General features: G+C 52.4%; 1 protein-coding gene across 1 annotated transcript; it reads left to right on the top strand.

Annotated features, from left to right (window-relative positions):
- Positions 1–8,197: 8,197 nt before the first annotated feature.
- POU4F1 (POU class 4 homeobox 1) lies at positions 8,198–12,744 on the top strand. The gene is made up of 2 exons (XM_043477983.1): positions 8,198–8,555; positions 9,247–12,744. Exons 1-2 carry the CDS (start codon positions 8,433–8,435, stop codon positions 10,387–10,389), a joined length of 1,266 nt encoding a protein of 421 aa, XP_043333918.1. The 5' UTR covers positions 8,198–8,432; the 3' UTR covers positions 10,390–12,744.
- Positions 12,745–13,374: the final 630 nt, after the last annotated feature.

Consider the following 13,374-nt stretch of genomic DNA (forward strand, 5'->3'; position numbering starts at 1 on the left):
TTTACCATAATCTCAAATATCATGACAGATATGGTAGTCTCATTTTATTGTTTAGTTGCTTAGGCATGTCCAACTCTTTTACGACCCCATGGACTGTAGCCCACCAGGTTCCTCTGTCCATGGGATTTTTCAGGCAAGAATATGGGAGTGGGTAGCCATTTCTTCTCCAGGGGAACTTCCTGACCCACAGATTGAACCCGAGTCTCCCGCATTGACAAGCGGATTCTGTACCACTGAGGCACAAGGGAGGCCCAGTCCCATTTAAAGTGTATCTATTGTATATACACACTCAAAACAAAAGCTACCTTTTATTGATACCAGGTACTCTGCTAGCCTCTGTATTGTGTAATCTTTTCAAACTCTGTGAGCCAAGAATTTTCTCCAGTTTACCAATCAGTGAATTGAGAATTAGTGATCACTCAGCTAGAATGGGCTTAGAACCCTGTCCTGGAGCTGGGCCTCAGACTCCAGAGATTGTAGCATTCATCCCTCAAGCATCAGATGCATGGGAGCTCACATTTGCAGGCCAAAGGGTGAATGGATTTGAAATTTCCAAGGATTTTTTTTTTAAGTAGTATTTTGGAAGTATTAGCATGTTTCTTTTCAAGTAGCATTTAACTCCTGCCCGTGCCCTGGATCTAAGGCTGCTCCTAAATGGAAGCTCAGGGATGGGAATTGTGTGTGTGCCACTTTTAAGTTTATAAAGATTCACATTAACTCTGACATTTAGATGAATTTCAAAATAGCACTAAGGCTATATTTGAAAAAGATGTGCAAGTGATAAAGGGAAAAGACATCACTTCATGTCTTTATAAAAACAGTACCTTTTGACTGCTCATCTCTTTAAAATGCTATAGCTAAGCGAATGTGGCAAGATGCTAGTTATTTTTTTGACATGACCTTTAGTGTTTTAATGTTTAAAATCTCCATCTCATTCAAAATTGCATGTCTTTTTCCTGTTTTAATGGATCAACTGAAACTTAAAACGGCAGACAGTAAGATATATAGTCCCTTAATATCAAATCTGCTGTGTTTTCTTATAAACTCATATTTACACTGGTTTGAAACCTCTAAAGGTACCACTGAACAAGGGAAGAACTTTGGTCTTGATTCTTACGATGTTTCAGGAACTTGTTTCTATATACTTGAATGGTATTCAGTTATTCAAAGTGTAATTCATGCATTAGAATTTCCCTTCCTCATTTTTGTACCTGTGGATGATATTTGTAGAGAACAGTTTCATTTCATGGAGTTTGGCCTATTAGATTAGAAGGGTTTCCTGAAGCCTCATAAGAAGGTCTCTGTTCCTATTCTAGGGAGTCCTACCACAGTCTTTGCCTATCATGATGTAACCCGATCCTTTTAATAATACTTGGCAGAGAGAAAACCTTTTAAGCAATGATCTCAGAGTGCATAGTGAACATTTATTGCCTAATTCTCGGAACCCCACTCAGAGAGGAAGCATCTATTAAGTTGCAGTTTTCTTTTAAGAACCCATCTGAAGCTTAGGCTTGGTTGATGTTCAGTCTGCTGTGACAGAGGCAGTCTAGAATACCTTTGATTGAAGCTCCACTTCTTGAAACTAGGTACATTCCTAGGTCTGATTTGTCTTAACAGGGAGTCGATCCTCTCTAATGTTAGTTGGATTAACCAAGTGTGTAGAAGTGTGCGCCTAGTGTGACACATAATTTGAGGATGTAAAGATCCCATACCCTAGGGCAAGGATTTCACATAGACATATACCAAGGAGGACCTAGGTCTGGCCCACTTTAATTCTTCTATAAAATTGGTGAGTACAAAAGTGTCTGCACCGGGGATAGCCTGGAGCAGAGAGGAAAGCTGATGGCTTCCGAAGTGCTACTTGTATTGGGTCTTTAAGGATGGATAAGAGCTTGATGCAGAAGAGAACATCTACTTCTGCGTGTGTATCCGCTATCCTGCAAGTGGGCGCCTATTTCTCAGACGTCTCAGAAGAGGTGCTGAAGGAACCCTAATAGGGCTCCTGTTGGACAAAGGCTTCCCGATTGCTTCAGCCTGCACTGTCAAGTTTGGCTTTGGTCCGCCTCCTCTCTCTGAGCGTCCCCTGAGACTCCAGGCTCGCCCTCGCCGCCAGAACCGGCGGCCTGCCGGCGAGACTGTGACTCCCTGGGCGCTGGAAGCCTCAGGAGGTGGCAGGACTGGGCCATCATCTATCCATTAAGCCGAGGCTTGGCGCTCCGAGGGCCAGAAGGCGCGACCTCGCTTCACTCACCGGGTCATCTTTGTGCTGGGGGCGGGGAGGTGAGGTCTGGCCCGTTAGTCTGGGCTGCGATCCCGCTTGCTTTCCTCTGGTTCCGGCGAACCCCTCCTTCCCGGATTCTCGAAGCCAGTGACGCTCCCCCACCTCCCCAACGCTCCCGGGACAACAGACCTGCCCGCGCCCCTCCAGCTCGAGTTTCCCGCGCTCTTGAGGGCGCTCTCAGAGGCTCCCGTTCAGGCTCCACCCAAAGAAGGGACCCGGGCTGAGGATTCCTTTCATTTTATTACTACTCGCGAAACCTGGCGATTAAGACGCGAAACCAACAAAGAGTTTTCTTTCCACCTTAACCTTGCACACAATCCTTTAACAAATTAATTAATCCTAATGAATTAACACTTCATTTATTTAAACGCGCTACAGTCCATGAATTAAATTTTCATGCAGTGATTAAAGGCTGTTAAAATATGCATGATTTCGTTAAAATTTTATAATAAATCAGGGCAATGTGTTACATGACAAGGCAACTATTTCCCAGTCCCTCGCAAGGGGCTTTGATTTGTGCAGGCGGCGGGGAGGAGGGGCGGCTGACGACGGCGCGGGCGAGCGTTGGAGCCGGGCGGCAGGACCCAGCTCCGCACCTCGGCGTGAGCACTCGGCTTAGCGCTCTGCTCCGCGGCGTTGGGACCCTCCTGGGGATCCCGCTCCCGCAGGCAGAGCCTAGCCTGCGGAGTGCGATGGGCGCTCGTCTCTCCGTCCCCGGAACCGCACTCGCTGGGGGCTGGGGGGTCCTCTGGTATCTTTTAGCTCGCGCGAGCGCGCGTTCGGGTAGGAGCGCTGCGCCGGCGGCTCTCCGGGGACAGGAAGGCGACACAACTTCCATCTCGTCGCGTGGGGTCAGGGAAGCGGGTGTCTGCTGTAGAGTTGATGGGTTTGTTGCTGTTCTTAATTAACCAGGAGATCTCGAAGCCCCTTCTCTGACCAGCGCGATCTCCCTTTTCGGAATGGGCCGGGGCGGGGGAGCTCTGCTTCCTTTGGGACCTAAACCCCAGGGGCCCCGTGACCAAGCTTAGCGGTCCCACCCTTGTCACTCGGACAGCGAAACTGGTTCTGGCAACTAGCGGGCGGGGGAGGCCGGCCCCTGTCAGGACGGAGCCGTGGTCATGCATCATCCTTAGGGCTTTCACAAGGTAGGTGGGTTTAAGTCCACAGAGGGGTTAGGGTGGAGGTATATATCTACGAATGTAGATATCTACAAATGTAACGGCCAAGAGTAATGTGAACTTTACTGCCTCATCACCCAGGTCGCAAGTGTATCAGGGAGTGGGGTGGTCGCAAAGTTCCCAACGGACGTTGCCTTTGAATTAAAAGGCCAGATGAATGAAAGCAGTGGGTTATCCATCGGCTTCCTTGAGAACCTCCGCCGCGGGTCCTAGCTCGGAGCTTTACAGGAGCTGATCACCACTGGCCTCAATAACTCACCCACGGCCTTTTGGGACCGAGCGGGACAAGCGGCCAGGGTGCGGGTGGGAGAGGAGGTGGAAAAGGAAGGAAGAGGCCTTCGGGAAACGTACGAGAGCCTGGCGGTGGACTCGCGCCTTGAGCTGGGCTGGGCCTCGGGGATGGCACAGGACGGCCTGGCGGGCAGAACGGGCTGGGCGGGCCGGGAGCCCAGCCCTACCCCGCGGGAGGGCTGGGCCGGAATGCGCGAGGGGTGGAGAGGCCCAAGGTCAGAGCAGCCCAGCCTTGGCGCTCACACCGCCGCCCGGAGGGGAAGCGAAAGTCCGGCCGGAGTCCCTCCTCCTCCCCACCCTTCGGACAGACGGTGTCGGAGGGGAAGGGGGTCTGACGCCCAAGTGCATTCCCTCCTCCAACGACCGATCCCCACCCCCCAATTCTAGGCCTGCTACTTCCCTGCTGACCAGTTCAGCCTCATCGCTGAAGACAACCCAGGAGGCCTCGGAAGCCGGCCAACTCCCGGCTCTGGCGACTTTCCCCCGCGCAGGGCGCCGGCTGCACAGTGAATGGGCCGAGTTTCTGGGCAGGAGCCCAGAGGAAACGGGGCGCCCCGGATCTGCGAGGAGCAGAGCTCCCTCTGGGGCCGCCCAGGCTTGCAGGTTGGCCCAGCTCCCCGGGTTCGGGCAAGAACGTGGGGTCCGACCTCCTCCACTTATACACACAGAATCTCCACTCACTTCAGTGGACATCCCTCAGGACCGCCCCCACCCCCATCCCTGTCTCTGAATGTGGATTAATAAATCGGGTTCAACCCCAGCGGGGGTGGGGCGGTGGGGGTGGGTAGGGGCAGGTTGTCCCCGCGCTCCTCCGGAGAGAGAAAGGCTGCCCCGCGAGTGGCAGCTGTGGAGCGGGCGGGGTGGTCAAAGGCGGGGGCATTCACCCCCGGCTGGTCCCTCCCTCGCGCCGCTTCTCTCCCCCCGGTGTTCACTCCCACCGACCAACGTCTGCTCCCTGAGTTGGAGAAAGAGGCGCTGCCAAAGGAAACGTGAAGTGGGGCCTGCCAAAGAAGGAGGAGAAAATTAATTAATGAGGGAAAGAAATGTGTCTCTGATCCAGATGATAGACTCCCTGTCCCTGGGGGCAGAAATTCCTCGGAAATCAATAGCTGTGCATTCATTACCTCCCTCTTGATAAAATGCAAAGCTATGAGATGGGGAAGGAGGGAATCTGTGCTGGTCATTAAACAGGGGGGTGGGGGGGAGGAAACAACCCTGCCCAGAATTCTATGCCAGGGCTCTGGTCCCATGAGGGTATCACTAGTTCAGGCATGGGCCATCCAGTCACTGCACTCGCCAAACCTGGAAAACAAAGCAGTGACATGGGTGGACTCAGCCCCAGTTGGCCACCCTTTCTTTTCACTGCTCTGGGGCACTAGGGAAAGGCTTGATAAGAGCCAAGGAACTGCCTGCAGATCCACCACCATCTCCCACTCTCTAGCCTGGAACTGAGGCCCGGCAGGGAGCTGGCAGGTTAATTTTCCCAAGCATCATCCCCCACCAACTCCCTCTTTTTGCACCTTGGTCTTGCCCTGGACCACAGAAAAACACCCCTTCACCTGTAGCTACCCCACTATCATAGACTGCCCAGAGGGCAGATACCTGACTTTTATACTTCATTTAATCTCCAGTGTCTTGCCCTGGCCAAGATGGGTGCTCAGCAAGTATTTGAGGAAGGAAGGTAGGGTAGAAAGTAAATGAGGGAGGGATGAAATAAATGATTTCGGAGAAAGAGCTGTCTGGAATCAAGATACGCAGCTCTACCTGGGGACAGCAGGCCCTTCTGTTCGAATCTGCATCCCTTTTTAGGTAGAGAGGAGACCACTTCAGTGATCTTCCCTCTGGCCCCCCTCCTCACCGCCCCCCACCCCAATGACCCTGGCTTGCTGAACTTCCTTTTGCTCCCGCCCCTCCCCATCTGCCTTCTCTTCCTTCTTACACACATGTATTCTTCTATGGGGCATTTTCCTAAGTGCCAGGGTACACACAGATGTGCTCTAAATGGGCTTCCAATCCATTACTGGGAGGGGTGGGTAGGGACTTGGTAATTGTACCCAACCCTGGAGAAAAGTGAGATACTCTGGGCAAAGATCTGCCCCCCCTCCCCACCCCCAACTGGGCCAGTTCACTCAAGTGAACTAGGAGGAGTCTCAACAAGATGGTGAACTCTTGCCCTCAGGCCAGGGACTTACCAGTGGGTTAGTTGGTACCCTCTCAGAATTGGAAGGTAAACTGAGATGGGCTTCGGGGACTCAGGTGCCCCCCCCCCCCGCCCCCCGCCTAACGCAAGGTCCACGGAGCCCCAAACCGTATAGTCCATGTAGTGTAGCTATTTAAATTTCTGTTTCCCCCCTGCATTCTTTGGGGTCCCTAAAAGCCACTGTTTCCCTGGGGGGAGGGGGAGACAGGATCTAGGCGCTCCTCCTCTGCGGGGCCTTTCCTCCACCCCACCCTCCGCACCCACCCCCTCCCTCGCGAACCGCCGCCCTAGGTGTCAGGAAGGATTAAGTTAAGCCTGGACGCCCGGTGCGACGAGTACCATAGACGCACTCGCTCCCTCCAGCGATGTCCTGCTCGCCGTCCTTTCCCCGTAGAGATAAAGTTGCATTTAGCAGTCCCAGGGGACAGCGTAATGGATGAAAACAAGGTTCCTTCTCACACTAGCAAGTGAGCATCCTTCTTACTCCCCTCTCGAGCTGCAAGGGGGTGGGGGAGAGAGAAAGGTAGCGAGAAAAGAAAAGAAAGAGAGGAAAAAAGCCCTGGTGACGCCTGTGGGCTGTTTTTGGAATGTGAGTACTGAATGGGTCCTCTAAACACGCTCGCGTTTATCCAGAGATCCACGCGAACGCAAATTAGGCTTATAGAAATGAATCTAATCTTTGGTGGAAATACAGATCTCCTTGGTGTGAGACAGACCAGAAAGATTATCTATCTGATCTCTGCCTCCCACAAGCAGCCCCTTGCCACTCTCCAGCTCTCTCGCCGCAGATGCGATAACATCTGGGCTGTTATTGTCACCCTGGGCAAGCGCTGAGCCCCTGGGGACTCGGGCACCTGAACTGGGTTCCCCCGGGAGCCCCTTGATCTGTCTGCCACATAAGAGCCATATAGCAGGTTGGCTAATTGATTTATCCCTCTTACGTCTTGATTTCATAATAATAAAAAAATAAAAATAATTAAAGGCTGGAACAGAGCTTGAGTCCGGTTCTTTTAAATTGATTTGAATTAATTTTTTTAATCATGCTTTTCTATAAACTGGCTTGATTCTGTCTCCTATTGAAGAAAAAAAAAGTGTGTGTATATACATCTATCTATAGATAGATGCATAGAGAAAGAGGCAAACAGTCCAACACGATGTAAAGGAAAATAAAGTTCTCTTCAATATCTTATTCCCTTTTCTCTGAAGCGATTTCCTTTTCCTGGAGTTTCCAACATGAAGTGTGTGTGAGTGTGTGTGTGTGCGTGTGTGTGTGTGTGTGTACGCTGAAGCGAGGTAAGGATCCCAACTACACCCTGTAAACTATTTTTCCTTTTGATTACAAGAAGCCTCAGATCACCCGGAGCTCGTTTGAAATGTGGGTTTGTACACGGTTAAAGCAGACAAACAATAAGAGAAATTCACAATTTCATTTCAACAGCCGTTCCCTGGTAGAACGCACACGCTCCTTGTGGCTCCTAAGTGGCTGTCACTGTCGGTGCCTGATACAGTTATAGTCGCAGCAACAACAACGAAGTGTGCGGAGGAAATTAAATTATATGGAAATCAATACCAGCTGACTGCTTCAAACAAATGTCTGTCACCGCGATTATTCTCCAGGAACCTATTTATAAACCATGAAAAGAAACAGGTTCTTGCAGCAAAAGACAGCACCTTCTGCATTTCTGTGTTATTTATACTGTATACAGAGGAACGCGCGGGCATAATTTAACATACAAATGCTCAGTTGTATACATTATATAACAGCTTGTTAGACGTCCCCGAGAGAAGGTGTGCCCGAGTGATGCGCATATATTCAGGGCTAGCAGTCTGGGTCTGGGCTCGGAGGAGGGAGGGAAACCATCTAGGGGCCAGCGAGCATCTTGTCTTTCTCCCCCCTAAAAGGTGCCTACCCTCAGACAATAGCTGGCCCTTTTGATCTTCTCCAGACCCGCGATGGGAAAGGTGAGGCGTGCAGTGCGCATGTCCGGGTAGCTACAGGTGCATCACCTGCGCTGTCCTAGCTGGTGGTCACTATAAGAGCGGCTCCCACGCGCCGGTCGCGGCCCGGCGAGCGCGCGCGCGCGCGCAGACGCACGGCGCCGCCGAGAGGGAGAGCGCGCATCAGACAGACGGAGACAGCTGATGCCTGTCAGCACCGCTGGCCCGCGAGCTCTCGCGAGAGCTCCCCGGACCGGCCGCGAGAACTGGGGCTCAGGTGTAAGAGGAGTGCATCCCGTCGGCGCACGGGGCTAGAGCTCGCGGAGAAGTGGGATCGCGAGGCCGGTGCGCGGCGATCTGCGCGGTCAAAGGGAGCGCGAGGCGAGAGCGGCGGCGGCAGAAGCAGCAGCGGCCCCCGGCGCTTGCGCCGCCTCCGCGCCGCCAGACGCCGCGGCTGCAGCCTCCGAAGCGAGGCCGGGGGAGCCGGCGTGCGCACTTTCCCGCGGACTTTCGGAGTTGTGGATTTACATGCTAAACCATCAAGATGATGTCCATGAACAGCAAGCAGCCTCACTTTGCCATGCACCCCACGCTCCCTGAGCACAAGTACCCGTCGCTGCACTCCAGCTCCGAGGCCATCCGGCGGGCCTGCCTGCCCACGCCGCCGGTAAGCGCCCCAAGCCCGCGGACCCGGCCCGCGCGCCCGCCCCCTCCCCGTCTCCGAGACGCTGCATGTCGGGTACTGATATGTGCACAGATCCCGGTGCGGGGATTCGCGGGCGGGGATTTTTAGAAGAATCCCGCTGCGAGGCAGGCTTTGTACCGTGGCGCTTAATGTCGGGTTCCCGTCGCCTCCGCCTCCGTGTCGGGCGCCGGCGATCGGAGTGGGGAGCGCTGGGACCAGGTCTCTCGACTTCCCTCCACTTTCTCTGTTGATTTCATGCCTTGGAAAGGCGGTCTCTGTGCGTGTTCGGGTGCGTGACACGGTCCCCGGCTGCGAGTTACATCTTCATTTCTTCTTCTTTCCCCCTCCTTTTTCGTCTTTCACGCCCGTCCCCGGAATGTGTCCCCATGTCCCTCTCTCCTCTGCATCTGCCCCCCTCTCCGCACACGCCCGTCCCTTCTCGTCTGACCCCCTATCTCGTCCCCAATGTGTCCCTATTCTGTCTTTCCCGGTCTCCACTATCCCCACTCCCGTTGTTATTATTTTGGTTGCTTTGTGTGTTGCCTTTGGCTCGCTGTGCTTTCCGGCTTGTGTGGTTTTGTTCCGTGTTTTTGCTTTTTTTTTTTTTTTTTTTGGTTTTGTGTTGTTGTTGTTTTTTTGTTTTGTTTTTTGGTTTGGTTTGTGTCGCCTGCAGCTGCAGAGCAACCTCTTCGCCAGCCTAGACGAAACGCTGTTGGCGCGGGCCGAGGCGCTGGCGGCCGTGGACATCGCCGTGTCCCAGGGCAAGAGCCACCCGTTCAAGCCGGACGCCACGTACCACACGATGAACAGCGTGCCCTGCACGTCCACGTCCACCGTGCCGCTCGCGCACCACCATCACCACCACCACCACCACCAGGCGCTCGAGCCCGGCGACCTGCTGGATCACATCTCGTCGCCCTCGCTCGCGCTCATGGCCGGCGCGGGCGGCGCAAGCGCGGCGGGCGGCGGCGCCCACGACGGCCCGGGGGGCGGCGGCCCGGGGGGCGGCGGCGGCGGCGGCCCCGGAGGCGGCGGCGGCGGCCCCGGGGGCGGCGGCGGCGGCGGCCCGGGGGGCGGCGGCGGGGGCCCGGGCGGCGGGCTGCTGGGCGGCTCGGCGCACCCGCACCCGCACATGCACGGCCTGGGCCACCTGTCGCACCCGGCGGCGGCGGCCGCCATGAACATGCCGTCGGGGCTGCCGCACCCGGGGCTGGTGGCGGCGGCGGCCCACCACGGCGCGGCGGCGGCGGCGGCGGCGGCAGCGGCCGGGCAGGTGGCGGCGGCGTCGGCGGCGGCGGCCGTGGTGGGCGCGGCGGGCCTGGCGTCCATCTGCGACTCGGACACGGACCCGCGCGAGCTCGAGGCGTTCGCCGAGCGCTTCAAGCAGCGGCGCATCAAGCTGGGCGTGACGCAGGCCGACGTGGGCTCGGCGCTGGCCAACCTCAAGATCCCGGGCGTGGGCTCACTCAGCCAGAGCACCATCTGCAGGTTCGAGTCGCTCACGCTCTCGCACAACAACATGATCGCGCTCAAGCCCATCTTGCAGGCGTGGTTGGAGGAGGCCGAGGGCGCGCAGCGCGAGAAAATGAACAAGCCCGAGCTCTTCAACGGCGGCGAGAAGAAGCGCAAGCGGACTTCCATCGCCGCGCCCGAGAAGCGCTCCCTCGAGGCCTACTTCGCCGTGCAGCCCCGGCCCTCATCCGAGAAGATCGCCGCCATCGCTGAGAAACTGGACCTCAAAAAGAACGTGGTGCGGGTGTGGTTTTGCAACCAGAGACAGAAGCAGAAGCGGATGAAATTCTCCGCCACTTACTGAGGGGGAGATGGGAGGGACCGGGCGGGGCAGAGCTGGGAGCCGAAGGGGCATTTCGCCGGGAGGGGGGGCCTTCCCCGAGCCTGCTTACCACCATCACCCCCACTCCCCCGGATTTAGAGCGGCCGTTATCCTGCTTGCATTTGAGAAGTCCCTCCTCGAGCGCTCCTTCTCCACCTCCCCTCTGCTCTCCCCGTCCTTACCCTCCCCAGCCTAAAAGACTGGGTGCCCGGTGTGTAAGCGGGAGAGTAGTGTGGAGGTGAAGGGGGAGCATTTGGGGGAGGGGGAGTAGGGGGAAGGAAAGAGGAGACTGGAGAAGGGGGTTTGAGGAGCAGGATGGTTCTGGGGGTGAGGGGCGGGGGGGGAGACGGGAAGGGTAGGGAAATGGACTGTTTTTGACCAGAGACACTTATCAGAATCTCCTGGGGACCAAGGAACAATGTACAAAAAACCTACCAACCACCAAAAACTAGACAAATAAAGACAAACTAAAACAAAACAGAACAAAAGCAAAGAAAAAAATACTTTAGAAATGTAACTCCAGAGAGCCGTATTCTGCAGCTTCATTCCACCCTCCTCCCCCCACAACTCTTAAGGAAGAGGAAAAAAGAGCACCACGCACGATTATTACCACCGCCCCAACCTTAAGCACATGAACTGAGTCAAAGACCAAAAAAACCAGACGAACCCGAAGGTGAAATTCTGGGTAGCAAAGCTAGTTGTTCTGTCACTGTGTTTAATTTTCTCTCTTAGTCTTACACCCCATCCAAACCCTCTTTGATTTATTTTTTCTTTTTCGATAAGACTCCTCCGATGACTCCTCTCCATTGCCAGAAAGGCAGTGGGAGCCCAGCTGAAAGGAAGGAGGCGGGAGTGGCTGCTTGTTTAGGTGAAGTCCAAGTTTTCCAGTGACCCAGCCTATATACTCCTGTGGCCTGATTGGTCGGTGAGGGTCTTTAGGGAGAGAGCTGACTAAAAAGCAGAATTTTAGAGGCTCTGAAATAAATATTTATTTAGGAAAATAAAACAGTTTAAGCCAGGTTTTTCTCTTTCTATATGCGCTCTTATTGCTAAGATCTAGAAAACAGACCATTTCAAAATAAGCTTTTCCCTCCACTCATAGAACTTGCTTGCCCTTTCATTTATTTTCCTAAGTGGCTTATTTTAAACTACTGTTTGTTTTTTTTCCTCTCTATTGATTCAAATAGATTGATGGGGTGGCAGACAGTAGGAGAGATACTCTGACCCGTTTTCTCCACAGATCAAGACCCATCTTACTCTTCTAGGTCCCCTTTCCTTCTCTTTTGGAGAACAGGAAATCATTGAAATAGTGAGAAGTTTCTGCTTTCACTTGGAGCAGGACTTGGCTGTGAGAAAATCAGCTAAAATCCCAGATGAGAGAAAGACAGGTTTAAAGCCCTCCATTTATTTCAAAAGGGTCTGCATGTTGGGAGGGGGGGGAAGCAGAACAACTGTTTCATTATTATTACTATCCAAAAGTAATTTATTGCTGGGGATAAATGTTGGGTAGCAAGAACTTTAATTTGCACTATCAGTCTCCCAAATAGAAAATCATGTATAGTATTTCATAGTAATAATCAAGGTACTTTATGAACTGCTTATGGATTAAAAAGAAAACAATTGAAGGTGGTTAGGTTAAATGCCTGCTTGGTGCACAAGACACCCTTGATCTTGATTGGGTGGAGATGGTTTATTACCATCCTTTAGTAAGAACTAAAAAAGTGAGAACAGATAAAAAAAGAAACAAGACTGAAACCATGCATGATCTGAAAGGTGCAGGAAGAAACACAACTAGATCTCACTCTGGTTAGGCATTATTTATTTAATTATGTTGTATATCATTGTTTGCAGCGCAAACATTCTATGCATTTGAAACTGAGCACTAAACTGGGCTAGCTTTCTGATAGACCGTTTTGTGGATAGTGTGATTTCACAGTCGACTGCCTGTTTTCACCGAAAACACAACATTCTTGTCATATTCTTGTATTTAGAGGAAAAGGAAAAAAGGAAGATTACTGTAAATATTTTCTTGAACGCACACACTCACACAGTGGTTACAAACTGCCAGTGTTAATCCTGAAATGCCTCACGGATTGATCTACCTGTCCATCAATGTCTGCTGAGCCTTTTCCTTGGTTATGTCTTTGCTCTATTATCTTTCCCTCCTCCCTTATCAGAACCACTTTTGTGCACCAAAATACAACAGAGAGATATGTCCCAGTACACTTACAAATAAAACATAACTGAAAGAAGAACAGTTTTATGATTTGGGTGCGTTTTTGTGTTTCTACTGGGCCAAGTCCCAGTAGAGCCAGTCAACAAATGAGACTCAATTCAACCAAAAATACAGGGAAGGGGAGGATGTTTAAGTTGGGGGGGGGTGGGCACAAAAAGAGGGGAAAGGATGAGAATGATGTATTTTTCTGCTGAATCAGAATTCACTTTCAGATAACTCATGTGAAAGCGGTGCTCTTGAATAAAATGAATTCTATATTAGTTGTCTGTGTTTATCAAAGTTTTTTTTTTTTTTTTTTCTCTCTCTCTTCTAACTGCAGAATCTCTTCAAGCACAGCCCTCACTTCAGAGTGGTGGAAGGTAATAGCCAGGCACCTTCAAAATATTTGAATCAGGATTCAGGGGCAGAGGCATTTGGAGGTTTACATGTATTGTTCTAGCCTAAAAAAAAAAAAAAACGTTTCTAAGAAGATGTTGTAACTAAATAACTTTTCTCCGGAGGTTAACATAAATAAAAACCATCCACTGATCTGTCCAGCCATGGTGTCAAATGCCTCTGTTCATTTGGAACTGTAGTGTGCCACCTACTGCTCTGGAGGGATTAGAGATTCCCTATTGGTGACCTGGGACTAGATCAGATGCCAAATGTATCAAGTTTCTTAATAGCTAGGCTTATATCTTCTGAAGTCATCCCACTTTAGCCAAATCTTTTTAATTTCACCGGCAAATCTG

This window comes from Cervus canadensis, chromosome 9 (genome assembly GCF_019320065.1).
Source record: "Cervus canadensis isolate Bull #8, Minnesota chromosome 9, ASM1932006v1, whole genome shotgun sequence".
Lineage (NCBI taxonomy): Eukaryota > Metazoa > Chordata > Mammalia > Artiodactyla > Cervidae > Cervus > Cervus canadensis.

Excerpts from the sequence above, each read along its gene's own strand:
- POU4F1 (XM_043477983.1), top strand. The coding sequence starts at position 8,433 with ATGATGTCCATGAACAGCAAGCAGCCTCACTTTGCCATGCACCCCACG. Across the intron at positions 8,556-9,246 it reads CCTGCCTGCCCACGCCGCCG|CTGCAGAGCAACCTCTTCGC; the intron begins GTAAGCGCCCCA and ends TGTCGCCTGCAG.